This window comes from Chlamydomonas reinhardtii, chromosome 17 (assembly GCF_000002595.2).
Source record: "Chlamydomonas reinhardtii strain CC-503 cw92 mt+ chromosome 17, whole genome shotgun sequence".
NCBI classification, from domain to species: Eukaryota; Viridiplantae; Chlorophyta; class Chlorophyceae; order Chlamydomonadales; family Chlamydomonadaceae; genus Chlamydomonas; species Chlamydomonas reinhardtii.
The window spans coordinates 1,234,784-1,256,714 of NC_057020.1; the positions used below are offsets into that span (position 1 = coordinate 1,234,784).

The window sequence follows — 21,931 nt, forward strand, 5'->3', positions numbered from 1 at the left end:
CGAAACCAAATGCCGTCTTGCCCGATGTTTGAAGGAGCGTTGTATTTATAACTGTGCCTGCGAGACACAGAGCCTCGCCCTCTGGAAGTCGGAGGAAAAGTACGGCTTGAGCGGCCGGTCTCAGAGCGCGTCCACCAATGTAATAGAAAGCTTTGCAGAATTATACGGCATTGTTATAGGCTAGTTCTTGTTCGTTTATCGGCGCCTGCTGTGCGCTCGCAAGGATTGGATACACTGTGACGAGTGCTGTGGCCAAAGCCTCTTCGGTCGCCATTAATCATCTGGGCAAGACGCTAGTCATTGCAGAGATGCGGTGAGTTCGTGCCGAAACGCTTGGGCGGAGGCGAACGCCGTTTAGCGAGCACGCTGAAGTTTTGAATGTGAGCAAGCTCTACGACCCCATCTACTGATAGCTTAGTGCCTTGGCTGCCGCTAGAAGGGCTGCGACACTATGCGCGCTGAGCATGTTCTTTTGTTGCGGCCCTGGAATGGCTCCGTAGCACCCGCCCACGGGCTATGCATATATTAGATTACAATTTGAATCTATATCCAACTAAACGCAGGGTGCTGGGGACGTCGGGCTCACGATGAGGGCCCGGAAAACGGGCTCCACCAGCCTCTTGTTGCTGGTGGCGCTCCAGATATTGGTCTGGCATGACATTCTCTGGTGCCAGGCACAAGACACTGTCACGCTGCGAGGTAGGTGGGCCGCTCATTCGTCGCTTCGCACCTGGTCGAGTGCGACAACTGGCGGGCCCGTCTCGTACTGAGTGCTGGCCAAAGTGGGAACGATGCAGTGCAAACGCAAGGCCTCGGCGCGCGCGCGCCCTGCATAACTCCCGTAGAAGGAGTTTCAACGGGCCAAACCTGGACCCCCGCTCGCACTGGCGCCTCGTAACCCCGCCCTAATGCCCCTCCCCCCTGGTGTCTCTCTGCACTCACACCTTTGCTCAGGCCACCTCATTGTGATTGACATCGATATACCTGCGGGAGAGCGTGGCAGTGGCGTGCCTGCAGCCGACAATACGCATTACATCCTGCGGACGGGCGTGCGGGAGGTCTGGCCGCTGCGTTTTCCCGATGGCACGCAGCCGCCTGACCGGCTGGGCTCGGGCGCGCCCATGGAGGTCCAGGTGTTGGTTGGCGATGCAACCGACAACGGAGCGCAGGTAGTTGGCAGCTCAGCTCGGCGGCGACGTGCGCTGCACGCAGCGGCGCAGGTGGCGGAGGGCGGAAACGGTGGCAGCGGTAGTGCGGATGCCGGCGAGGCGCCGCAGCACATAGCAAACCTCGAGGCCGGGGCGGCCGGCGTGGGCTCAGGCTCGATGGTTGAAGGCTCCGGCACTTCACAGCTACGGAAGCCTCGGCAGCAGCAGCGGCAGGGGTCACAGGCGTCGGGAGTGGAGGAGGCACTGGCGAAGCTGCATGACCGGCGAATGGGGCCGGCGGGATCGCGCCATAGAGCCAAGCCGCAGGCCACGCTTGAACCGGGTGCGAGCAATGCCACGCTGCAGCAGGAGAGGCACGGCGTAGACGGCGCTTCCACCGGCAGCAGCAGCGGCAGCAGCGGCACTTCCGAGCAGCAGCCGGAGGATGCTGCCGCCGCCAGGTTAGACCTAGAGTGGCTGCGGCGGCATCGGCAGCAACGCCGCCGCCGGCAGCAGCAGGAAGTTGACCCTGGGGCAACCCTGGACGGCGGGAGTAGCAGTAGCGATAGCGTTGGCAGTAGTAGCACCAGCACCGATGGTGCTGTCAGTGGTGCGGTTGAAGATGACAGTTTTGTAGACCGACTGACAGTGCTGTCGTGGCGGCTGCTGCCCACGCAAACCAAGCCGAAGTACTACCTGTCAGGTAGCAGCAGCACCACTGCCAGTCGCTCTGGCGACACGAGCGGCGCGCACCAGTTTGTGTACAACACGAACCGGCTGCGCATGGATGACGTCTCCACCGTCATCTTCATCACCAACATGTGCGGCTACGGACCCGCCATGACAGTGGAGGTGAGTGGGCCGCATGGAAGGGGCGAGTAGGTGTTCTCGAGTGTGTGCGGGGTGCTCGGCTCAAGAGTGAGAGCAGGTCAGCGCGCCGTCTGTTTCCAGGTCAGATTTTGCGCATTCAGCGTTACGGTATCGTGCGAAATGTTCCCAGTATACGGTATGAAACCACCTTGCCAAAATGGATACAATGTTTGTCGATATGTCTGCAGGAGCTGGAGGCGCGCCTGTTCGGCACCGCCGAGCCCAGCTCGGAGGCCGACATGAGCGTGCAGCGGTACATGTCGTCTTGCTCCAACACACAGGCCACCTTCAGCCGCGATAACGTGCTGATTGTGGGCCCCGTGGATCTGGACTGCGAGTAAGTAAGGGCCTGCAGAGTGCAGGGTTGTATCTGCCTGTGCTATCCAGAAGATATGTTGATGCTACCTGCGGCTCGAACCTGCCCGATGCCTTTCCGGGGCATGGATCCCGGCTCATCCATACCCCCTGCAACCCCACCCCCTACAACTGTGTACAACTTCCAACTCACCCTGACACGGACCTGACTCCCAACTACAACTTCCAAATCACCTGACACGAACACGCGCACTTTCCCGCAGCGGTTCAACGTGGGACCTGGCCTGGTCCACTTCCTCCTGCTTCGAGAATGACTATGTGGGCTGGCAGTGGGCTGCGGAGGAGTGGGCGTACGGCCAAGACATCGACATCTCGAGCTACCGCCACCGTGTGATCATCACCTCACCCGGCAAAGCCAACTGGATGACGGCCGGCGACCCGGATTGCGCCTGGAGCGGCATGGGGGTGCTGGGACCCGCGTACAACGCCGCCGGCGAGCAGAACATGGACGGCACCGCCGTTTACTCGCAGGTAAATGCGCATCCGCGTCATTTTTGCCTTGTTGAGTCAAATCATGTGTTTGCAGCTTTCAAATGCATTCGAATAGCTACACAATCATGCTAGCTAATGCAGTTACTCGCCGAGGTGATTTGTTGATACCATCAGCTTAACACTTTAACGTCGAATGCGTGCTAGCCCAGCATTGGGTAGCCGACAAATTATTTCCTGCTCTTTCCCGCTCTCACTCCTGACCTTGCCACAGGGCGTGTTCAGCTACGCCTGGGTGAGCGGCGACCACTGGGACCGGCCCCAGGGCTGGCTTCACGAGCTGGGTCACAACTACTACCTGCACCACGCCACATCGCTGGGCTGCGGCAGCGCCTACTGCGACGACTCGTGCACCATGGGCTACTGCTGCACGCCGCGCTGCTTCAACGCCCCACACAACTGGCAGGTGCGTGCCGGGTGGGCGGGCGCGGGTTGTTGGGTGCGGGTGTGGCGCATGCAGTGCCTTGCGTGTGCTGGGGCCACTGCGGGCACCTTCCCTGTTTTACTAGGCGGTGCTCAATGCAGTGCGACTGCTTTGTCGCTTGCTATCCAACACTGCTATCCAACAAACAAGTTTCAGAACTGAGACGTGTCCTGGTGTAATGATGTGCAGGTGGGCTGGGACGACCCCACAGCGCTGCTGGGCGACTGGGACCTCTCGCCCGGCGTTGCCAACCGCTACACGCTGGTCAGCGGCCTGGGGCGTGACGCGGCGCCCGCACGCGTTCGCAGCGGCGCCGTGCTTCGCGTGGAGGCGGCCTGGGCCGGCGTCGACGACGGCGGTGTGGGCACGACGCTGTGGGTCAGCTACCGTGCCGGCGGATCCGTGTACGACGAGCTGCCCGACGAGCTCACGGATCGTGTGCTGATCTATTGGTACCCTGGATCCGATCCCAACGACGCGACCGTTACGGTGCGCCTGGCGGCGCTGGCGGAGGGCGAGGTTTGGCGCAACGACACGCTGCTGCTGTCGGTGACGCGCAAGGCGCCGTCGGGCGCCGGCGCCGCCGCGGCGGCGGCAGCTGGTGGCGGCGCGCAGGTGGTGCTGTGCCGCTACAGCGGTGACGTGGAGACGGAGTGTGGGGACGGCCTGGATGACGACTGCGACGGCCTGATCGACATGGACGACCCGGATTGCACCGATGGTGTGGTGCAGCCGCCAGATGCGCCATCGCCGGTGGCTGAGCCTTCGCTTACGGACTCGCCGCCCCCAACTACGCCGGAGTCGCCGCCTCCCCTGGAGTCCCCGCCTCCCCCGCCGCCGCCGCCTCCTCCTCCCCCGCCGCCATCGCCTTCACCGCAACCACCTTCGCCGCCGCCCAAGGCGCGGCCGCCCAAGACCCCCAACGCGCCCTCGCCGCCTGAGCCGCCCACGCCGCCCTTCAACCCACTGCAGCCGCCGGACACCCCGAACGCGCCGCCGGACGTCCCGCCACCCGGCGCGCCGCCGCCGGATGCCCCTGACGCGCCGCCCGACGCACCACCGCTGGCGCCCCAGCGGCCACCGCTGGCCCCGGCGCCGCCGCTGCCGCCGCCGGCTGGGCCCGTGCTGCCCCTCATTCCGCTGGCGCCGTCTGTGTACGAGCTGGCGCCGAACCGCCCGCCGCCGTTGCCCGCAAGCCCAGCCAGGCCGTCGAGCCCTACCGCTCCGCCGCCGCCGCCTTCGCCGCCGCCGTTTGCCTGGCCTGGCCTGTGCCTCACGGCGGCCTACAACGACGGCTGTAGCACGAATACTGTGCCGCAGCCGCCGCTGCTTTCCTGCCCGGCTGCCGCCGCCGCCAACGGTAGTAGCAGCTCCTGCTACCTCACCGCGCTCAACGCCTCGCTCCTGAACGGCACGCTACAGCCCGGATCCTTGGCGTCCTGCAACGGCCTGACATCGCCTTCCGGCAAGTACCGCCTTGTCGTGCAGGACGACGGCAACCTGGTGCTGTACAACCTCCAAACGTCGCAGCCGGCGGCGGCTCCCGCCGTACAGTGGGCAAGCAACACGACAGGTGTGGCGGCGGCGGCCGGACCCGTGGTTCTGAAGCTCTGGCTCAACGGAACCCTGGGTCTGGTTTGGTACCGGCGCGACGCCAAGAGCGCCACCGGCTGGCGCGTGGCGGCGGTACGGAATACGGCTCCTAACGGTGGGCTGCAAGGCGGCGTTTACGGCGGTGGCGCGGCGGGCGCCGCGAATGGCCCGTTCGCACTCAATGTGCGCGACGATGGCCGCGCGTACGTGCAGAACAAGGCTGGCGCCGTGGTTTGGGCCACATCTGACCCCGGCGGCCCTGCAGCGTTCTCGGCGATTGGTGAGTTTTCCTGCGTGCGAGCTGCCGTGACGTTGATGTGCGCTACTGCAGGCATGCGCCTTCCTGGGACGCATACCAACGTTTTCTCTACGCCCGCATGTGTGTCTCCCCGCAGGTGCACCCGTGTGCATCGCACCGCCGCCACCGCCCCCAATGCCCCCGCGGCCTCCGCCCTCGCCGCCAAGCCCGCCACCTGCTCCGCCAGCGCCTCCCGCGCCCCCCTCTCCTGCGCCTCCGGGCCCTGCGGCACCCGGCACCCTGATGCCACCATCGCCCGCTTCCCCCTCTCCGCCCTCACCTCCCTCGCCCTCGCCGCCCCCAAGCCCTAAGCCGCCCAGCCCCAAGCCGCCGCGGCGGCCTCCCAGCCCCAAGCCACCGGCTGCCAAGCCGCCCAGCCCTTCACCTCCCAGTCCAGCGCCGCCCAGCCCTGTTTACGGCGGGCCTCTTCCTCCTGTGCTGTCAGTGCCGTCGCCTTCTTCGCCATCCCCATCTTCGTCTTCGTCGCCATCCCCCGATCCGTCGCCTTCCCCCGCACAAGTTGTGCCGGCCAGTCCCGAACTAAGCAATCCCGAGCTGTCGCCGTCTCCGGAGCCACCCAGCCCGGTGCCTCCCTCGCCGTCGCCGCCCAGCCCGGAGCCGCCCAGCCCGGAGCCGCCCAGCCCGGAGCCGCCCAGTCCGGAGCCGCCCAGCCCGGAGCCGCCCAGCCCGGAGCCGCCCAGCCCGGAGCCGCCCAGCCCGGAGCCGCCCAGCCCGGAGCCACCCAGCCCGGAGCCGCCCAGCCCGGAGCCGCCCAGCCCGGAGCCGCCCAGCCCGGAGCCACCCAGCCCGGAGCCGCCCAGTCCGGAGCCGCCCAGCCCGGAGCCGCCCAGCCCGGCGCCACGCACACCAGTATCCCCACCACCGCCCAGGGCGGCGGTCGCCAAGCTGAGCGCACCTCCTCTGGTGTTCGCTCCGCAGCCTCCGTCGCCTCCGTCTCCGTCACCACCCTCGCCGCCCCTGCCGGTCCCGGCGACGCCGTCGCCGGTGGCATCCCCGCTACCGTCGCCGGTGCCGTCGCCATCGCCACTGGTGGCATCCCCGCTACCGTCCTCGCTACCGCCGCCGGTGCCATCGCCGCCCCAAGCTGCGTCCCCCTCTCCCTCTCCCACCGCGACCTCCTCGCCTGCGCAGCTGCCGGCAGTGCCCAGCCCCGCCATCAGCTCGCCACCGCTGCCCGCGCCATCGCCGAGTCAGACAGCGTCCAGCCCGGCCGTCGCCACGCCGTCGCCGTCAGCGTCTCCGCCGCCCCCAACGGCTGCGGTGCCGGCCTCGTCCTCGCCCAGCCCCACCAACGCCAACGCCACGGGTGGGGCGCCCGCGGCAGTGGCGACGTCCCGCGCGCCATCGCCTCCCAACAGCCAGCAGCGGCGCAGCCTGCAGAGTGCCAAGGCGCAAGCGGCTGTGGCTTCTGAGTCTTGGGCGGCAGAAGCGGTTGGAGGCGATGACGAGGCCTGAGGCGGCAGCGCGTGGAGCCAGGCGCGGATACATATGCAAGGGACCAAGATAGAAGAGATGCAGGTCATGCGCTCAGAGATTGTAGGAGAAAGACACGCGGTACGCCCGTGCTCGCGTTGAATGGCAATTAATATGTGTTCATGTGTGTTGTTTCGCATAAGCAGGTGGTCATGCAGTGTCATGCAGGCTGCGCATTGATTTGCTGCGTGCGTTGGGTCTTTTTTGACATCGTTGTTATTCGTTTACGGTTTTTGATTTGGGTTGTGGCGGTCCTTGAGGAGATGGACGGTGGAAGCAGAGCAGTTTCAGGGCAGGTGCTTGCATTGAGGGAGCATGCGCAATGCATGATGGAACTGACGTGTGCAGAGATGCCCACTGTGACTGTGAGCAAACAGCAAGCTCCGCTCACGTGCAAATCTACCAGTTGATGGCGCGCAGGCGTTAGACTTGGGCTCCTGCAGAAGTGTGGACAGGAATCTGGATTTTATAAAAATAGGCCCTGTGAGAGGAACACGTGCTACATGCGATAACAGGCCAGAGACATGGGAGGGTGACGCGCAGCCATTGAGATGTACGCAACCGTACATGGCTGGCTGCAATCACACACTGCCGGCGCGGGAAGACATGAACACGTGTGGAGCTCTACCTAGATATGTGGAAGTTTCCTGCGTTGTGGTGGTTAGCCTAGGTGCGGTTTGTATGTCCTTAAATGTGGTGCCGTAAGCTAATGCTGCTTTTGGGAAGTACCCTATGATTGTGATGCTGGACCTAGCACTCCAGCGGACACGCTTGATTTGCGACTGCATGAGGCATGACAGGATAAGTGCAGCAGGAGCTGAAGGCGCGGCTGTCTTCAATAATGATGCCAGCTACTGGACGGTGGCCGCTCCGTGCGGGTGGGGCGCTGCGCGTGGACGAGGGGGGTGCCTGAGGGCTGTTAACTCCGAGACCAGGAGAGATGACAAGGCCGCGGTGTCTGTAACACTGAGATTGCACGGAACTCTGCCCCTTGTGCTTGCGACCTTGTGTGGTAGGTGCGGCCGTGCGGGTTAGTCAGGCTGTGTATGCGGCCATGTGTGATGCGTTTGCACATCAACACATGCCAAGTTAATGAATGCGGATGTTACAGAGGGGGCAGTCCCAGCACCAAGTTAATCAAGTGCTGCTCGTGCCTCACGTGTCAATCCAAACATAATGCATGGTGATTGCGCAACGCGGCTGGCCACATGGCTGGTTGCCGCTACGTACAGGTTCCTAGATTGTTGTTTTGTGGCAATGTGGCAGCAAGCCATGCGGGACTCTGCCTCACACCAGGGGAGGCAGCGGACACGTGGGCAGGCCAGCCCGGAGGCTTGCCGGCTTGGCAGGAGGGCCACGAGCCCACGACTCGAGGTGAGGGTGCGGACTGCTGAGGACATCTGGACAAAAGCTTACTTCAGGTCTTCAGGGCGTCCCAACCTCCCAGCAAGGCTGGGTGGCAGTGCTCGTATCTTCCATCTACACAGTAGAAATCTGCCCAAAATCCGCCGAAGGCGGAGAAAAATTTTGGGTTTGGGTGCCGCGCATCTACGCAGGTGTAGACGTTTTGGCCGGTTTTGGCGCAAAAATGGGGGAAGCGTAGACGTTATGGGGGGCTTGGGGGCTTAAGTGTAGATGCCGCGGTCAGGGTCATCTACGCATGTGTAGATGCCGGGTGCCTGAGGGCATCTACAAGATACGAGCACTGCTGGGTGGCCTGGGTGGGCACCGGGACGGCTGGAGGGCGGGAGGGGGCGCCACAGGTAGGCTGGCCGCGGCCAGTCGGCCTCACAGCACCCTCCACCAGACCACCGGCATCCCAGACCACCCCCGGGGCAGACGGCCAGTGAGCCCCATGAGCACGTGCCCCCCTGAGCATGTGCGCCAGACAGGAGTGTATCATCCAGCCTATCTCATTGGCACCGCCGACACTGGCCTGGCGTCAACCAGCGCCGGCCAGCGCCTACGGGCGTCTATAGCAGGGGTGCCACTTGGGGTGCCGGGCCCCCCCAGTCCCCGCCTATCCCCGCCTCCCAGTCGAAGTCCCCATCCCCTTCGTTTCATGCTCTAGTGGTATGGCACTGTCTGGCGTGACAACCCCTGAGGGGTTTCCTGCGTTGGTTAGTTCTCGCTGGAGGCGAGCCGTCGCAATCGATCACATATCATCACCTACCCCGTCGATCGCCGAATCACTTAGCGGCTCCTTTCCGAGCTACGCAAAGACCACACTCTATCTGTGACTGCATAGTCAATTACGCACACACCTAGTGTGCACACGCACACCCACAGACTGGCTTGGTCGCAAGTTAGTGTCGGGTAACTCCTGAAGCTATTTCATGCCATTTGACCTCTTGGCCTTGTCTACGGGCGCACTGCAATAATACGTATGCTGTCTACAAGTCAACGCCGCACCAGCTAGTAGTATTTCAAGCGGCCCACCACCCGACGAGCCCGCAGCGCCCTTGCATCTAATCAGAGGCCTGATAGCCATATACCATATGCGTGACCTAAACGCGGATGTAGGGCTCTACTAGGTTGCGAACCAGGAAGGAGTTAAACCGATGGCCCCTAGCGGCATCGCCCTTCAACGTGCTAGATTACAGCTACTGTATCTCGCGTTCTTGCTGCCATGTGGATTTGGACTGGAGCCGATGCGCTTGGAGCCAGCTCTTGGCGTGCAGTCGTTTGAGCGCAGAAAGCTGGGTGGGTAGAACATGCGTTTCAAGGTGATCGGTATCAGCAACCGGGTATCCCTGACAGCCGCAAACGGGTGCCGGGCACGGCGCTGGTGCCACTTTTCGGTGGCCCCTAGCGTCACGCCTGACAGCGCATTGCATGCACAATCAAAGCTTCAAATTAGAAATGTGTCGGGCAGATGACCAACTTCTGGCGACTGAAGTCGGACGAGCAGGGGTCGCATCAATGGCTCAGCCCACCTTACGTTCGCAGGGGGCACCGAGGTCTTGCTGGCGTACACTGATGCAATATGCGGAGGTTACCCTCAACAGCTGGCTAATCCGTTCACCGCTCCTACCATAGAGGTGTGATGGGAGCGTGCTGGCATCCCTGCATGTACTTGCGGGCGGCCAGGCGGGCACCCGGGTTGGCCGCGTTAGCGGGGTATGTTTACATCCGACTGTGGGCCAGGGCAACCTTTTTGGTCATTGGAGCTGTCAGGGGGCCCTTGCCCTGCCGGGCCAGCTATGGTCGACGACACGAACCAGGGGTGCGGCGCGGGCTGTCGCACCTCAGCCCCTGGCCTGCACACACGGGGCTCGTCGATTCGTCCCGAGTGTTCTGCTGGACGACCGCACGACAACACACTGACTAACCCTGGACCCCACACCCATACAGGATGTTATCTTCGGTGGCATTCGTGACTTCACGGCGCTCGGCTCAGTGAAGGGCATTGACCTAGGTGCGGCCAAATGGGGATGGACAGGGCGGGGCAGGACTGCGTTGACATCGCACCGATGCGCATGATTGACGGCTGCAGTCAGCCTGAAGACACGGTGTGGGTCCATCGGGTTCCAGCCACGCCACTTCATGCCATTGCACGCCATGCCTTCTCAACCTCGTCCTCCCCACGCCCTCCCGATGCACACACCCGTACACACACACACACACACACACACACACACACACACACACACACACACACACACACACACACACACACACACACACACACACACACACACACACACACACACACACACACACACACACACACACACACATACACACACAGTCTCTCTCTCGCACAACAGCCTTCACAGACGCGTACGTGGACAAGACGTCGCAGACGTACTACCCACGTGGCGTGTACGAACTCGCGCTCTACTACAACGACTACCCCTCTCCGCCGGGCGCCCGCTTCGCGCTTCTGAATCGCGTGGCGGGCCGGCGCAATGCCCTCACCACGCTGCCCACCACGGCGGCCAAACTGGACACTTCACAGCTGGGGAAGTTCAACGACAAAGGGCCGGGCTCGCTGCAGAGCGCCACGGTGTGCTGCTCGGATGACAACATGTTTGAATCCATGCGAGCCGTACGTCAGATCATCGGTGGGTGGGGCGGGCACGCGGGACAGGGGCTTAGCCTGTGGGTGTGACCCGAACTGCAAAAGAAAGGACGCACGGGGGCCTGCAGGAAGAAAGCAGGCGCCAAACGATAACAGCGTGATGAGGCCGAGGGCTGGTCCCGTGGAATGGCCTGGTGGCCTGGCGCTGCCCAGCACCCACGGCTGTCTCCCCAATCCGCAGGCGACACCAAGATCGGGCTGCCTGTGTGCACCGGCTATCCAGTGGAGGTCAAGCGGCCGGCGGCTTTCCCGCTGTGGGCGGGTGTGCGCCTCACGGTGCAGCAGCCCATCGGCAGCATGGAATACGTCATTGCCAGCATCCAGTTCATCTGGGCGTCAGGTGCGGGGGCGGGGGTCCGGGGGCCGGGGCCAGGAGTAGAACGGTGCTGGTTGAAGGTGTAGAGGGTGCGGGAGGGGAGGGGAGGGGAGGGGAGGGGAGGAGGGTGTGGAGAAGTGAGCGCGGCGGAAAGAGACATGGGTTGGGTGTGAGACCTGTCGGTGGAACAGGCGTAAATGTCTGCATGCCTCAAAACGGGTGGAACGACCGGAACAACGGCAGCGTCCCAGGAGGCTAGAAAGGGGGCGGCCGTTCATGCTGGACGTAGAAGGGAAGCAGCCCGCTGACGCCGCGGCCTACTTCCGTCCGCCCCCGCCGCCGTCCTTTCGTGACCCACAGACACGCCGACGCCGGTAGCGCTGCCGCCACCCTCGCCGCCCAGTTCCCCGGTGGCGGTGCCGGCTGTGAACCCGCCCTTCCTGCCCAAGGGCGCGTCGCCCGACTGGCTGGCAATCGCCACTGGCGTGGTGTCGTTTCAGTTGGTGGAGCCGACTGTGTCCATCATCATGACCAAACGCTCGTTCCCCATCGCCAACAGCGACATTGACCAGACTGTCATTGCCGCCACACGGTGAGAGGCCGGAGCCTTGCGCTGACGCTTGGAAAGCACAATCAGCCAGCCTTTGGATGACGCGCACGGGGGGTTGGTGTGCGCAATCCCTCTCCAAAGCTGGAAGTCCGCCCAACCCGGTCCCGCCGTGTCGGCTGCCCCTCCTGCCTGCAGTGTCAACCGGGGCGCGGCGGTGGCTCTGGCCTCAGAGAACATGCTGCAGCACTGCTGCGGCGGGGCGCTGGGCGCCAGCGCCACGCAGCTCAACCAGACGGCCAAGGGCCTGGACCTGCTGGTGCTGCAGGGGGCGCTGTGGGCGGCGTGGTACTGGGTCAAGACAGGGGCTGTGCGGGTGAGCGAGAGGGCGCGGGCACCCCCCGTGTGTGTGTGTGTGTGTGTGTGTGTGTGTGTGTGTGTGTGTGTGTGTGTAATGTGCACGTTGGGCATTTACGTGCGTGTGTATGCATGCGTGTGTGTGTGTGTGTGTGTGTGTGTGTGTGTGTGTGTGTGTGGTGTGTGTGTGTGTGTGTGTGTGTGTGTGTGTGTGTGTGTGTGTGAGCAAAAGGCAAGGAAACACGGACTGTATGTGTGCAAGCGCGTTTTGCGGCTCGGGAATGGCTGGGGCAGGGAGCGGAGTGGGGACTGAGTGGGGCACAAACGTAAAGAAGCAAGTTGAGGTGGCCTCGTCGCACGTTTTGAGAAGCGGCGTGCTTGACCGCCGGGCCTAGCCCCGTCACCGCCGCCCTTCCTACCCTTATGTCTTCACCTTTCCTGGTCCCGCTCTGCCGGTCCACCACGTGGCCCCCTCCAACCCCCTCCTCCCCCTCCACCCCTCCAACCCCCTCCTCCCCCGCCGCCTGACCTCTCCCTCCCGTTGCAGGTGCGCGTGAGCCACGAGCGCTACCTGCCGCTGGCGCGCTGGCTGTCCGCGCAACGGCCCGGGCTGTTCCTGACGCCTGCCGAGCAGGACATGCCCTCCTACGTCACCTCGCCCGACCTGTTTATCCGCAACATCAAGGGCACGGTGGGCCAGGGCAAGCGGCCGCCGGAGCATCTGTACATTGTGGGACCCGAGGACCCGGCCTACACCGACCCAGCCATGGCGGTGAGGGCTTGGAGGAAAGGAGGAGGAGGAGGAGCGGGAGGAGGATGGGCGGGAAGAGGAGGAGCAGGAAGGGGAGGAAAGGAGGGAGGGAGGCAGGGAAGCGGGGCTATTTGCGCCATTCCCACGAGACTGATAAGAGTAGGAAGCAAACCGGACGATGCATACGCACAAGAGCGGGAGGTTAAGGGGATGTTGGCCCTTGCGAGTACGGGATGTGGGGATGGCTGTGAGGCCCGTGAGCGGGTTCTGGGGCGCGCTGACATGCCCCAACGTTTCGTTCTCGTGCCTGTGTGCAGAACGCAATGCGGGACTACCTCAATGCAGCAGGCGGCGTCATGTTCCTGGGACCCAACCCCACCGCGGTGCGGGCTGACACGGGAGGCAGTGATGGTGGCGGCGGTACCAGCAGCGGGACTGGGGGCACCGGAACAAGCGGCGGCAGCACCAGCGGCAACGGCAGTCCTGATGTTGAGGTGGTCACGCTTGATGACCCGTCGCCGCCACCTCCCGCCACTGGGCGGCGGAAGAATAAGCCACCGCCGCCGGCCGCCACCCCCACTGACACCACCACCACCACTCAGAAGAGGAAGAAACCCCCTCCACCTAGCTCACGCCGAAGCGCAGCCGAGGTTGCGTCTATTGTGCCTGTGGGGCCAAGCTGGTGGCGTGCAGACGCGGATGCGGATGCGATGGCCAACAGCGATGTGGGAGGAAACGCAGTCAGCGGCATTGCATCGCTACTTCGTGGGCTGGGAATGCCACAGCGCTCGCAGCGGCGGCGGCTGCTTGATGTTGCTGCCGCCAACAGTAGCCTGACCAGCATCTATCCCATTAACGCGGTACGTCCGGCAAAGAAGGGCTACTACGGTACATGCCTTGCGGTCCCGCTCACGGCATATTCCGGTGGGGTTGCCGGGTCTGTCTGTGTCTGGCTGTGCGCGTTGCACTTTCGCCCCGTGCTCTGCGTTACGGCACAACAGCTCTACAGCAGTTTACTCTTGATGCATATGCGGTGTTCCTGGTGCCGCAGGTGTCCGGCCCGTTCGGCATTTTCTTCGCGCCCCCCGCCACCCCTTCGGTGCAGCCGGGGACCATCAGCGTGGTGACGGAGCCGCGCAGCGACATCAACAACGCCGAGCTGGCGGCAGGCGCCTACGTGCAGTTCCTGCAGGGCCAGAAACCCAAGGAGTTTGACCTGGACGTCGGTAAGAATGGGTCCAGGAAACGCACGCGTGCAGCTGCTGTGCGGTTGTGCCCTTGCGTGCGTGGCGCAAGTGGATCAACGTGTCGACGCACGGCGCACGGCGAATGCAGCGCGGCTGGTTAGTGCTGCACAGGCAGCAGCCTCACAAAGCGCATTACGGTATGCACACTAACCTTGTACCTCTTACCTCGCCACCGCGCCACACCTGCCTACCCTCCCACACAGTGTCGCTCACCATTGCGAAGGCCCGCGCCAGCATCCCTCGCGGCACCCCCGGCTCCGACGGCTTCTACACACTCGTGGATGCTTTGTTCGCACTGGGTGGCTCCCTCCCGGAGATCAAGCCCTCGCCGCCACCGCCGCCACCCACGCAGCGATCCTCGCCGCCACGCTCGCCGCCGCCACCCTCACCGCAGCCACCAAAATCTTCGGGCACCCCAAGCGGCGGCAACAACACGGGCGTGGGCTCGGGGCCATGGAGCTTTTTGGGTTGCTACATCGACAACGTCGGCATGCGCGCCCTGCCGTGGCGATTGTCGGTCTCCGACAAGGCAATTAGCATTGAGCGAGTGGGTAACCTTCTTTGTGTCGGGGGCCATTAGGAGCTGTTGAAATGCAGCAGGCATTGCCTGGCGCACCCACAATGCTAGACCCCTGATCAAACAGCTGACTCATCTTCGCCTTTCTGCTGTTTTTCGTGTACCCCTGGCCACAGTGCGCCGGCCTGGCGCTGAAGAACAGCCTGGGCTATTTCGGGATGCAGGGCTCGGTGTGCTTCGGCGGCAACAACGGCACACAGGTAGGAGTGACGGCGACTGTTGGTACGGCGGGTTCAGTGGAACGAGTTCAAATTGGAGGGTTTGCATGGAGACGGCGTGGACGACGTCGTATGCGGGATTCTCGCCAGGTATTGGAGGGATGCGCAGGAAAGTGGTCCTTCAGCATGAGCCGCAACTCGCGACCAAGGACGCGAATGCAGGCCGTGTATTGCATAGCGTAACAGCCCAGCCAGTGCTAACTTCTTCCATGGCGGTGTCACACAACTTATTGCATGGCGTCACGGCATGGCTGCAGGCGACCATGTACGGCGCAGTTGCCGCGGCGCAGTGCAACATGGCGTGTGCCGGCGACCGGAGCCAGATGTGCGGCTTTGTGAGCGCCGCCCGGCAGCTGCTCAGTTTGTACCAGGTGTCATTGGTCATCAACATTGGCGGCAACCGAGCGCTGCGCGCCGGCCACTAGCGCGGAAATGTACGGGATTTTCTGGGAAGGGCGGGATCGTTCAGGTCTGGAGGAGCACAGACCTAATGGTTGCATCGGTGTTATTCATCGCAGCGTGCGAGGGCGGGCGCCCATTGACAATCGCAACTGACTAACCGGAGCGTTGACTGAGGCCGAACAGGAGATTGCGGCATCTCACTCCGCAATATTCACAACGTGACAGCTCGAGTGTGTGCTCGAGCATGTGACCGCCGCCTAGGCAGCAGGATGACAAATAGCGGCAAGGGGTCGGAGGAGTACAGCAGCCCCTGCCGGAAATGCACATTTCGACATGCATATAATTGTGCGTTTCAACGCCTGGGATCTGTCGGAGTTAATGATCGGATGTCATCTTCGTTTTGAGGAGGATACTGCGGGATGGGAACATGAGTGTGCGCGCGCATCGTAGCCACAGTATGGGCTCGCTAGGCTCATCATGTTTCGGTTGTCAGGATTATGCGCTGGTGCATTTCTGTTGAGCATACCGGTTGTGATATAGGTCCTATCCTCGTGCTTTGATAACAGCACAGAGGTTTCACCATTAGCTGAAGTCGAAGCTGTGTCCTTTGTGCTCATGCGCGAGGGCAAAGCTTGTGCGCCGAATTTAGTGAGGACGAAGTGTGTGCAGGGGCACCGGGTGACCATGAATGTCAGGGTTACATGGAGCATGGCTGATTATCATGCCTTACGAAGAACATTACGAGTTTGCCGTGTTTGCTGCAAACAGCTGTGAGGAGTCAAAACGATGTTGGCGTGACCACACGGTGGATACCTATTTCTTCCTTGACGACAAATTCGCGTTTGTTGACATGTTTTTGCCGTTAGATGGTTACTACCGCCACACGGCCAAATGAATTCGCTGCATGCAATTGTCCGTGCGCACGTCAGCCCGTCAAGGCACCTTGGCCTGGCACTTGTGTACGGTCAAAGTGTGGCATTGGCAATGACTTAGAACGCCAACTACGTTTGTTTTCCACTCTGGCGCCGTGCTACTCAAGCCCGTGTACCGCTGGTTGCCTGGTGTATTATGTGCGGATTGTGTACGGTCATGCCAGTCTGCGGTGTGGGAGCGCTCCCTTCAGCTTCTCAGGAAGTGGGCTTGCATTCGTTTCTCTCCTGCATTCTGTGGGCATGCTTGCGTTCATGCTGTCCTGCCCAGACCCACTGCCTTGCACGGTCCCGGTGCCTCGGGGCGGACAGCCGGGCAGCAGAGATTCTGATGATCGACTACTGACGTAATGGCGTGGGCTGCAGCATTATGCGCTGCGAGCACAACAATCACGCAGCACAATTCCTCAAAATGCGCAATTGTTTGGTTATGCGGGGGACTTCGGAGCCGCGCACTGAGGGCATCCGTTTGAGAAGTGGACTTGGCGGGTTGACGGAGTACGGTGCGCATATTCCAGCGGGTGGTGCAGAGGGCGGGCTGTGGTCGGAAGGCAAACGAAAGCATGCCAGCCATTTGGGGCCGAAGCCATAGACTTCTGAGGTGGCGGGTATAAGTGCTTGGCTTGGGTATTGTGACATGTGTACTTGTGTGTGCGCGCGCCAACACCAGTTGGACGTTATTTAGTGAGTGGTGCGGATGCATTGGCAGACGTGTCCTGCGTGCTTGCAACTACTCCGGGGAGTGCGGTGCCTCCGCCCCACTACCGAAGTAGATTGGTTGGCCGCCCCAAACGGGGCATGGCACTAGTGGCGCACGTGAATGGAAGTCAACAGGGACACGCGCGGCGGGTCCCAAACTGCACATGGCATATGCCACCCCGTCTGAGGCCGAAGCTTAGGCTGCTTGTCAACATCCCCACCTCGTGGACATGGCCGCCATCTGCCGGGGTCCGTCTGATGCCTGGGCTCTGTCAGCCAGGTGTCACGTGTCCCAAGCTCAGCTAGGAGAAAGGTGGCAGGGGCAGGTAGGGATGACATACCGGTATGCACAAACGGAACGGCCGGAACGTACGAGTAACGATGTAATGAGGAACATGCCACGTGGTAGTATCGAAACCTCAGATATATGCACCAACGTGGCATGGGCGCGGGGCGCCCCCCACAGTGCCCTTGACTCCTTGAGAGGGAGAGCAGCACGACCGCCCAGACAGCATGGTATGACCGGGACCCTGCGGCTGACGAAATCCCGGGGGAAGCTGTGTGAGGCCGGGGCCTGGCTTGTGAACTGCGTCAGCAGGTCCCTCTTGTAACCAATGCAAGCCGCGTCGGCCCTTCCTGTCCCCGCCCTCACCCGACTCGAAACGGCCCACATTGCAATGGGGCCGGGCGGCAAGGTCAGCATGAGCAACGATGCTTTACACTGCTGTGGCTCATTCAGCTTTCCAATGCCGGGCTCGCAACTTATGAGGCCGCCTTGGCGATCCACTCCGTGGTCGATTTCCCGCATCTATTCCCCTGGCCGCTCCGCTCTTCCATGGCTGAGCTCCACAAAATGCTAGCTAGGTATGCCGCCTTCAGGCATGCGGCCTTGACTTCCGTGCGTGTCCTACCGTGTCCTGCCACGTACCACAGTCGCAAGCCTACTAGAGCTAGCGTAGGCCGACTCCGGCAATAACTAGTGAATGCGCTAGTTGAATCAATTTGAAGTTCTATGAGGAGTGTATCAATGTGTCGCTGGCAGCTAGTGCCCTAAGGTTTGTACTTGCACATTGATCCGCCCCCTTATACCCGCCACTAACACCGAATGCAGCCTGCAAGGGGCATGGCACGCCCCTAGGCCCATCGGCGTATGCATGCGCAAGCGCGCAGACGCAGGCGCCTACACGCTCATTCCCACCCACATGCCATACTGTAGCTCACTGCAGACAAGGCCTATACACACTGAGCCTTACGTATTGAGCTCTTTTCATTTAAGCTCAACTCATCAACCCCGGCTGGGCTTAGGTGACTTCTTGACCTTGGGCGAGGGTGCGGGCTTGGGCGACTTGCCCTTCTTGTTGGGCGAGGGAGAGGGCTTGGGCGCGGGGGAGGGAGAGGGAGAGGGAGAGGGCTTGGGCACGGGGGAGGGAGAGGGAGAGGGCTTGGGCACGGGGGAGGGCTTGGGGCTGCCAGACATGGCGGGCTCAATTTGCACGCTGCCGCTGGGGCCCGAGGTCAGGGTGCCCTTGAATGGCTCATAGGTCACATCCATCAGGCCCACAGGGCAGCACTCGTAGTTGTCGACCTTCTTGTCGTACAGGGCGTACTCCAGCACCTCCTTGTCAAACTGCATGGGAGTAGCACAGAAGGGGACACAAAGAGGGCGTCAGGGGAACATGCAAGCACCTTGGCAGCCTGGCGGTCGCATTCTACGGCGGTGGCCAGGCTAGCGTAGGGTAGGGGTTGATGCCTGGGGTTGGGGTTCCGTGCTGGGCATCTTCCTGGCTGGCTGGCTGGCGCCGCTGGCACCTACCGAGAGCATGGCCATGGTCCAGCAGGGGTTGCGCAGGTTGAGGCAGATGACCTGGTTGTCCACGGCGGCGGGGCTGGACAGCCACTCCATCAGCGGGGTCACCTGTGCGTCCCACAGAAGGCGGTAGGCAAAGAGCAGGGTAGGGTCAGAGCGCAGCACGCCCGCAACAAAGGCGTCCGGTGAGAAGCTGGCACTGCTCAGAATGAGGTCCAGGTGGGGCCCCAGCTGCTGCCCTCTGCCCTTCTCACTACCCGCCCCCCAGTGCCCTCCTCGCCCACAAGTGCCTGGCGGCGCGCCCCACCTTGACAATGTCAAAGCCCTCATGCTCCTCCCAGTAGATGCTGGTGACGGTCTTGTTGGCAATGGTGGCGCTGGCGATCGAGCCGCGGCAGTCAAAGGCCGGGAACAGCTTCAGCTTGTTGATGGCGGTGTTGCAGCAGCGCGTGGGCTTGCCATCGCGGCGCCCAATGGTGCAAGTTGGCGCCACGTGCAGCTGAAGACAGATCTGGCTGGTCTGCTTAACCGCGTTCTCAGAGTAGGAGACCAGGGTGGCATAGTAAGGAGAGAACTGGGTGTTTTGGACGCAGTTCTCAAACTGCAAGTGGTGCACAAGATGGTGGGGCGGGGAAGGGGAAAGGATGAGAGGAGGAAAGGGGAGGACAGGGGGAGGGGCTACAAGCGGAAGCTCCACTGCTGCGGCGTTAGTAACCGTGCTTGCTCCCACGGTGGACCTTCCCGGAAGCCTCCCTTGCCAACTCCGGCTACTTCCCCGCCCTCCCGCCGTTCACCGCCGCTGTAACGTCACGCAACTTGGCCCGATCACAGCATTCTTACCGGGAACTTGGTCCCTGTTAAGTAGGACGCCTCTGATGCCACGGCCATGAGGACCACAGCCAGGGCGGCGAAAACTGCTGAGCGTGCCATTTCGAATCTAGGAGCGAGTTGGGCGCTGTATGACGGTTACGAAAACTGCAGGCGTGCCTGAGGTGCGACAAGGCAAAGAAGGCAAAGAGCAGATGAACATGGGAGTAGCGCGGTGTCTATAAGTAGCTCATAGTCGTGACCTAAAGCTTAATATGTACAACTTGTTAGCTCAAAACTAGCATGCGAGGGTGTTCATATGGCTGCTCGCAGGGCTGGCGACACAGAAGTAGCAAGCCTTGGCGAGAGAAAACACACCTTGGCGAGAGAAAACGAAGCTAGTCCGTGTAGGTCGGACTATTTCAATGGGGATAATATATGTGGAGGATGAAAGTAGAGAAAGGCGGCAAAGAAGTCGCAACTGTCAAAGCCGTTATTGTGGTGGCGATGAAGACCCTCCCTAAAGTTGTCGCTGGAGTATCACTAGAGCTCCTGTGGCGGAGCTTGAGATAGTAACTATGGGCTCGATGCCGGCTTTTATGGAAGTGAGGTAGGGCGGGATGGGCCCAGTAGCGCCCGCTTTGCGAATGCACTCTACGAACCCAAAAATGGTGTGCGTGATGAGTATTATCAATAGAGCAGACTGCTTGTAAAATGCTATATTGCACTACACTTGCTTCGGCACCCTGTCGGCTGCCGCAGCCCGTGTAGGTCTCCACAAGACTGCCGACATCATGCTTGTCCGTTACACTATTTCGGACAATTATCTACCATCTGCCGTCTTGAGGTTGTGGCGCTGCTGTATCTGCCCCTCCCCTGGCCCTGCTGACTTGCCGAGTGGGCAACCCCTGGAAGGTTTTGCATCCGCTTGACAGGCTCCGCAGCCAATACCAATTTCCCGCGTCGATTGCGGCTACCGTTTGCCAGATGTTGTTCCAAAGCGGTAGGTCATAAGTCATAACCATCACACATCGTACACCTGCTGACTCCGAAGCGGGGCTCACACCGGACATGTCCTGCCCTCAAAACGCAGCAGCGCAGGCCCGCGTACCGCACCGTCGCAGGGACATCAACGCCGGACGGCTAGTCGGCTACTCATCGACACACCAGTGTGTACCACCACAAACAGCTCAATGGCCCACCATGCCTTCTCCCTCGCCTGGCCATCCGGTGCTTGCGCTTCTGCGAATTTGCAGGTTCCGCAACCACTGCCGTGTGCCCGTTTCACCGTTTGTCAGTTGTCGTTTGAAAGCGGTGGGCTGCACAGAGACACAACATGCACATAATAAAAAGGAGGTGGCTGCCTTAGGGAGGCAGGAAAAGGGCTGAGCCCTCCCCTCGTTATCAACCCAGCCACCTTGACGCGGGCGCCTACTAAGCACACGCCTCTATGTTGGGGGCCTTTCGCATCCCCGCAAAATCCGGACGTGGCCGGTTGGGTGGGGTGCACAGTCCGTGCTAACCCGCAGCTAACAAACTAGTCACGTCACTCGCCGCCAATCGACACGTGCACCCTCAGCCCCACGCCCTGCTGGCGCCGTTCAGGCTCTCAGCCCGGCCCCGCCGCCGCCGGCGGCCATGGCGGCCGCTGCAGCTTGGTCGGCCGCTCGAAGCCCATCAGCTTCAGCAGGAGGAGCACACGGATCACGTTGGCGGCGGAGACGTCGCGGTTCTGGGGATGGGGAACGGGGAGGAAGAAGAGAGCGCACATGAGCTGTCCCAACCGTCAACCTGTCAATCAATCCGTCCCCAGTGCCCAGCCGTCCCCGCACATGCACGGTCAATGACGAGTGTGGTGGGAACGAATGCGTACGTAGACCAGAGCGGACGGCGGAGTGGGCTTGCAGGCGGCACGAGAGTAGGCAGTCAGTAGCGCAAGTTGCGAATTCACATGTTACCTCGTAACCGACGATAAACGCTGTGGACGGTCGCGCCCATGGCTGGCTGACAGAAAGCGGCTGCTGTATTGGGATGGCTGGGCTGGACGACGGCGGCCGGGCGTTGCTTGGGACTACCAGAAAGGATGCGCCCGAAACCAACCTGGAGAACACCAGCGCCACCGGTGCACGGTCCTCACCCAGGTCGTCAAGCAGTCGTTGCAGACTTTGACCGACCAGGGCCGCTGCCCCTCCTTCAAGCCCCCAAGCCGCTTGATGGCCATCTCCTGACACCCGCAGTTGTAGCAGGTCTGCATGGTCGGGAGGGTGGGAGGGAGGGGGGCCACACAAATGACGAGTGTGGTGGGAACGAATGCGTACGTAGACCAGAGACACAAGGACTTCCGCTAAAGCCAGGCAATAGGCGATAACAAATACTAATACGTAGCAGTCGCGGTTTGCGCCAGTATGCTATGTTTTGCCGACGCACGAACGCAGCGCGACGGACAGGGGTGTTCCTGGGGGGCTTCGCCCCCCCCCCCTGGAACGCTGCGCTGGGGGG

General features: G+C 62.1%; 4 protein-coding genes across 5 annotated transcripts; 2 read left to right on the forward strand and 2 right to left on the reverse strand.

Annotated features, from left to right (window-relative positions):
- Positions 1-175: 175 nt before the first annotated feature.
- CHLRE_17g705200v5 (uncharacterized protein) lies at positions 176-8,182 on the forward strand. The gene is made up of 8 exons (XM_043071981.1): positions 176-313; positions 564-699; positions 955-2,000; positions 2,207-2,355; positions 2,597-2,864; positions 3,097-3,288; positions 3,496-5,179; positions 5,295-8,182. The coding sequence occupies exons 2-8, from the start codon at positions 588-590 to the stop codon at positions 6,671-6,673; spliced, it is 4,830 nt and encodes a 1,609-aa protein (XP_042914440.1). The 5' UTR covers positions 176-313; positions 564-587; the 3' UTR covers positions 6,674-8,182.
- Positions 8,183-8,875: 693 nt separating this feature from the next.
- CHLRE_17g705250v5 (uncharacterized protein) lies at positions 8,876-17,044 on the forward strand. The gene is made up of 13 exons (XM_043071982.1): positions 8,876-9,394; positions 9,641-9,732; positions 10,046-10,109; positions 10,462-10,758; positions 10,957-11,115; positions 11,452-11,683; positions 11,837-12,014; positions 12,543-12,767; positions 13,064-13,606; positions 13,798-13,972; positions 14,197-14,540; positions 14,687-14,770; positions 15,046-17,044. The coding sequence occupies exons 1-13, from the start codon at positions 9,343-9,345 to the stop codon at positions 15,211-15,213; spliced, it is 2,613 nt and encodes an 870-aa protein (XP_042914441.1). The 5' UTR covers positions 8,876-9,342; the 3' UTR covers positions 15,214-17,044.
- A 477-nt stretch (positions 17,045-17,521) lies between these two features.
- CHLRE_17g705300v5 (uncharacterized protein) lies at positions 17,522-20,115 on the reverse strand. Of its 2 annotated transcripts, none has more exons than XM_043071984.1 (5): positions 19,811-20,115; positions 19,466-19,612; positions 18,933-19,226; positions 18,632-18,733; positions 17,522-18,445 (listed from the first exon to the last, which is right to left on the reverse strand). In XM_043071984.1, exons 2-5 carry the CDS (start codon positions 19,553-19,555, stop codon positions 18,104-18,106), a joined length of 828 nt encoding a protein of 275 aa, XP_042914443.1. In that variant the 5' UTR covers positions 19,556-19,612; positions 19,811-20,115; the 3' UTR covers positions 17,522-18,103. The 2 variants fall into 2 exon arrangements, with proteins under 2 accessions (XP_042914443.1, XP_042914442.1); XM_043071983.1 differs by having other exon boundaries at positions 19,811-19,976.
- A 110-nt stretch (positions 20,116-20,225) lies between these two features.
- On the reverse strand, positions 20,226-21,805 carry CHLRE_17g705316v5 (uncharacterized protein). The gene is made up of 2 exons (XM_043071985.1): positions 21,570-21,805; positions 20,226-21,164 (listed from the first exon to the last, which is right to left on the reverse strand). Exons 1-2 carry the CDS (start codon positions 21,684-21,686, stop codon positions 21,042-21,044), a joined length of 240 nt encoding a protein of 79 aa, XP_042914444.1. The 5' UTR covers positions 21,687-21,805; the 3' UTR covers positions 20,226-21,041.
- Positions 21,806-21,931: the final 126 nt, after the last annotated feature.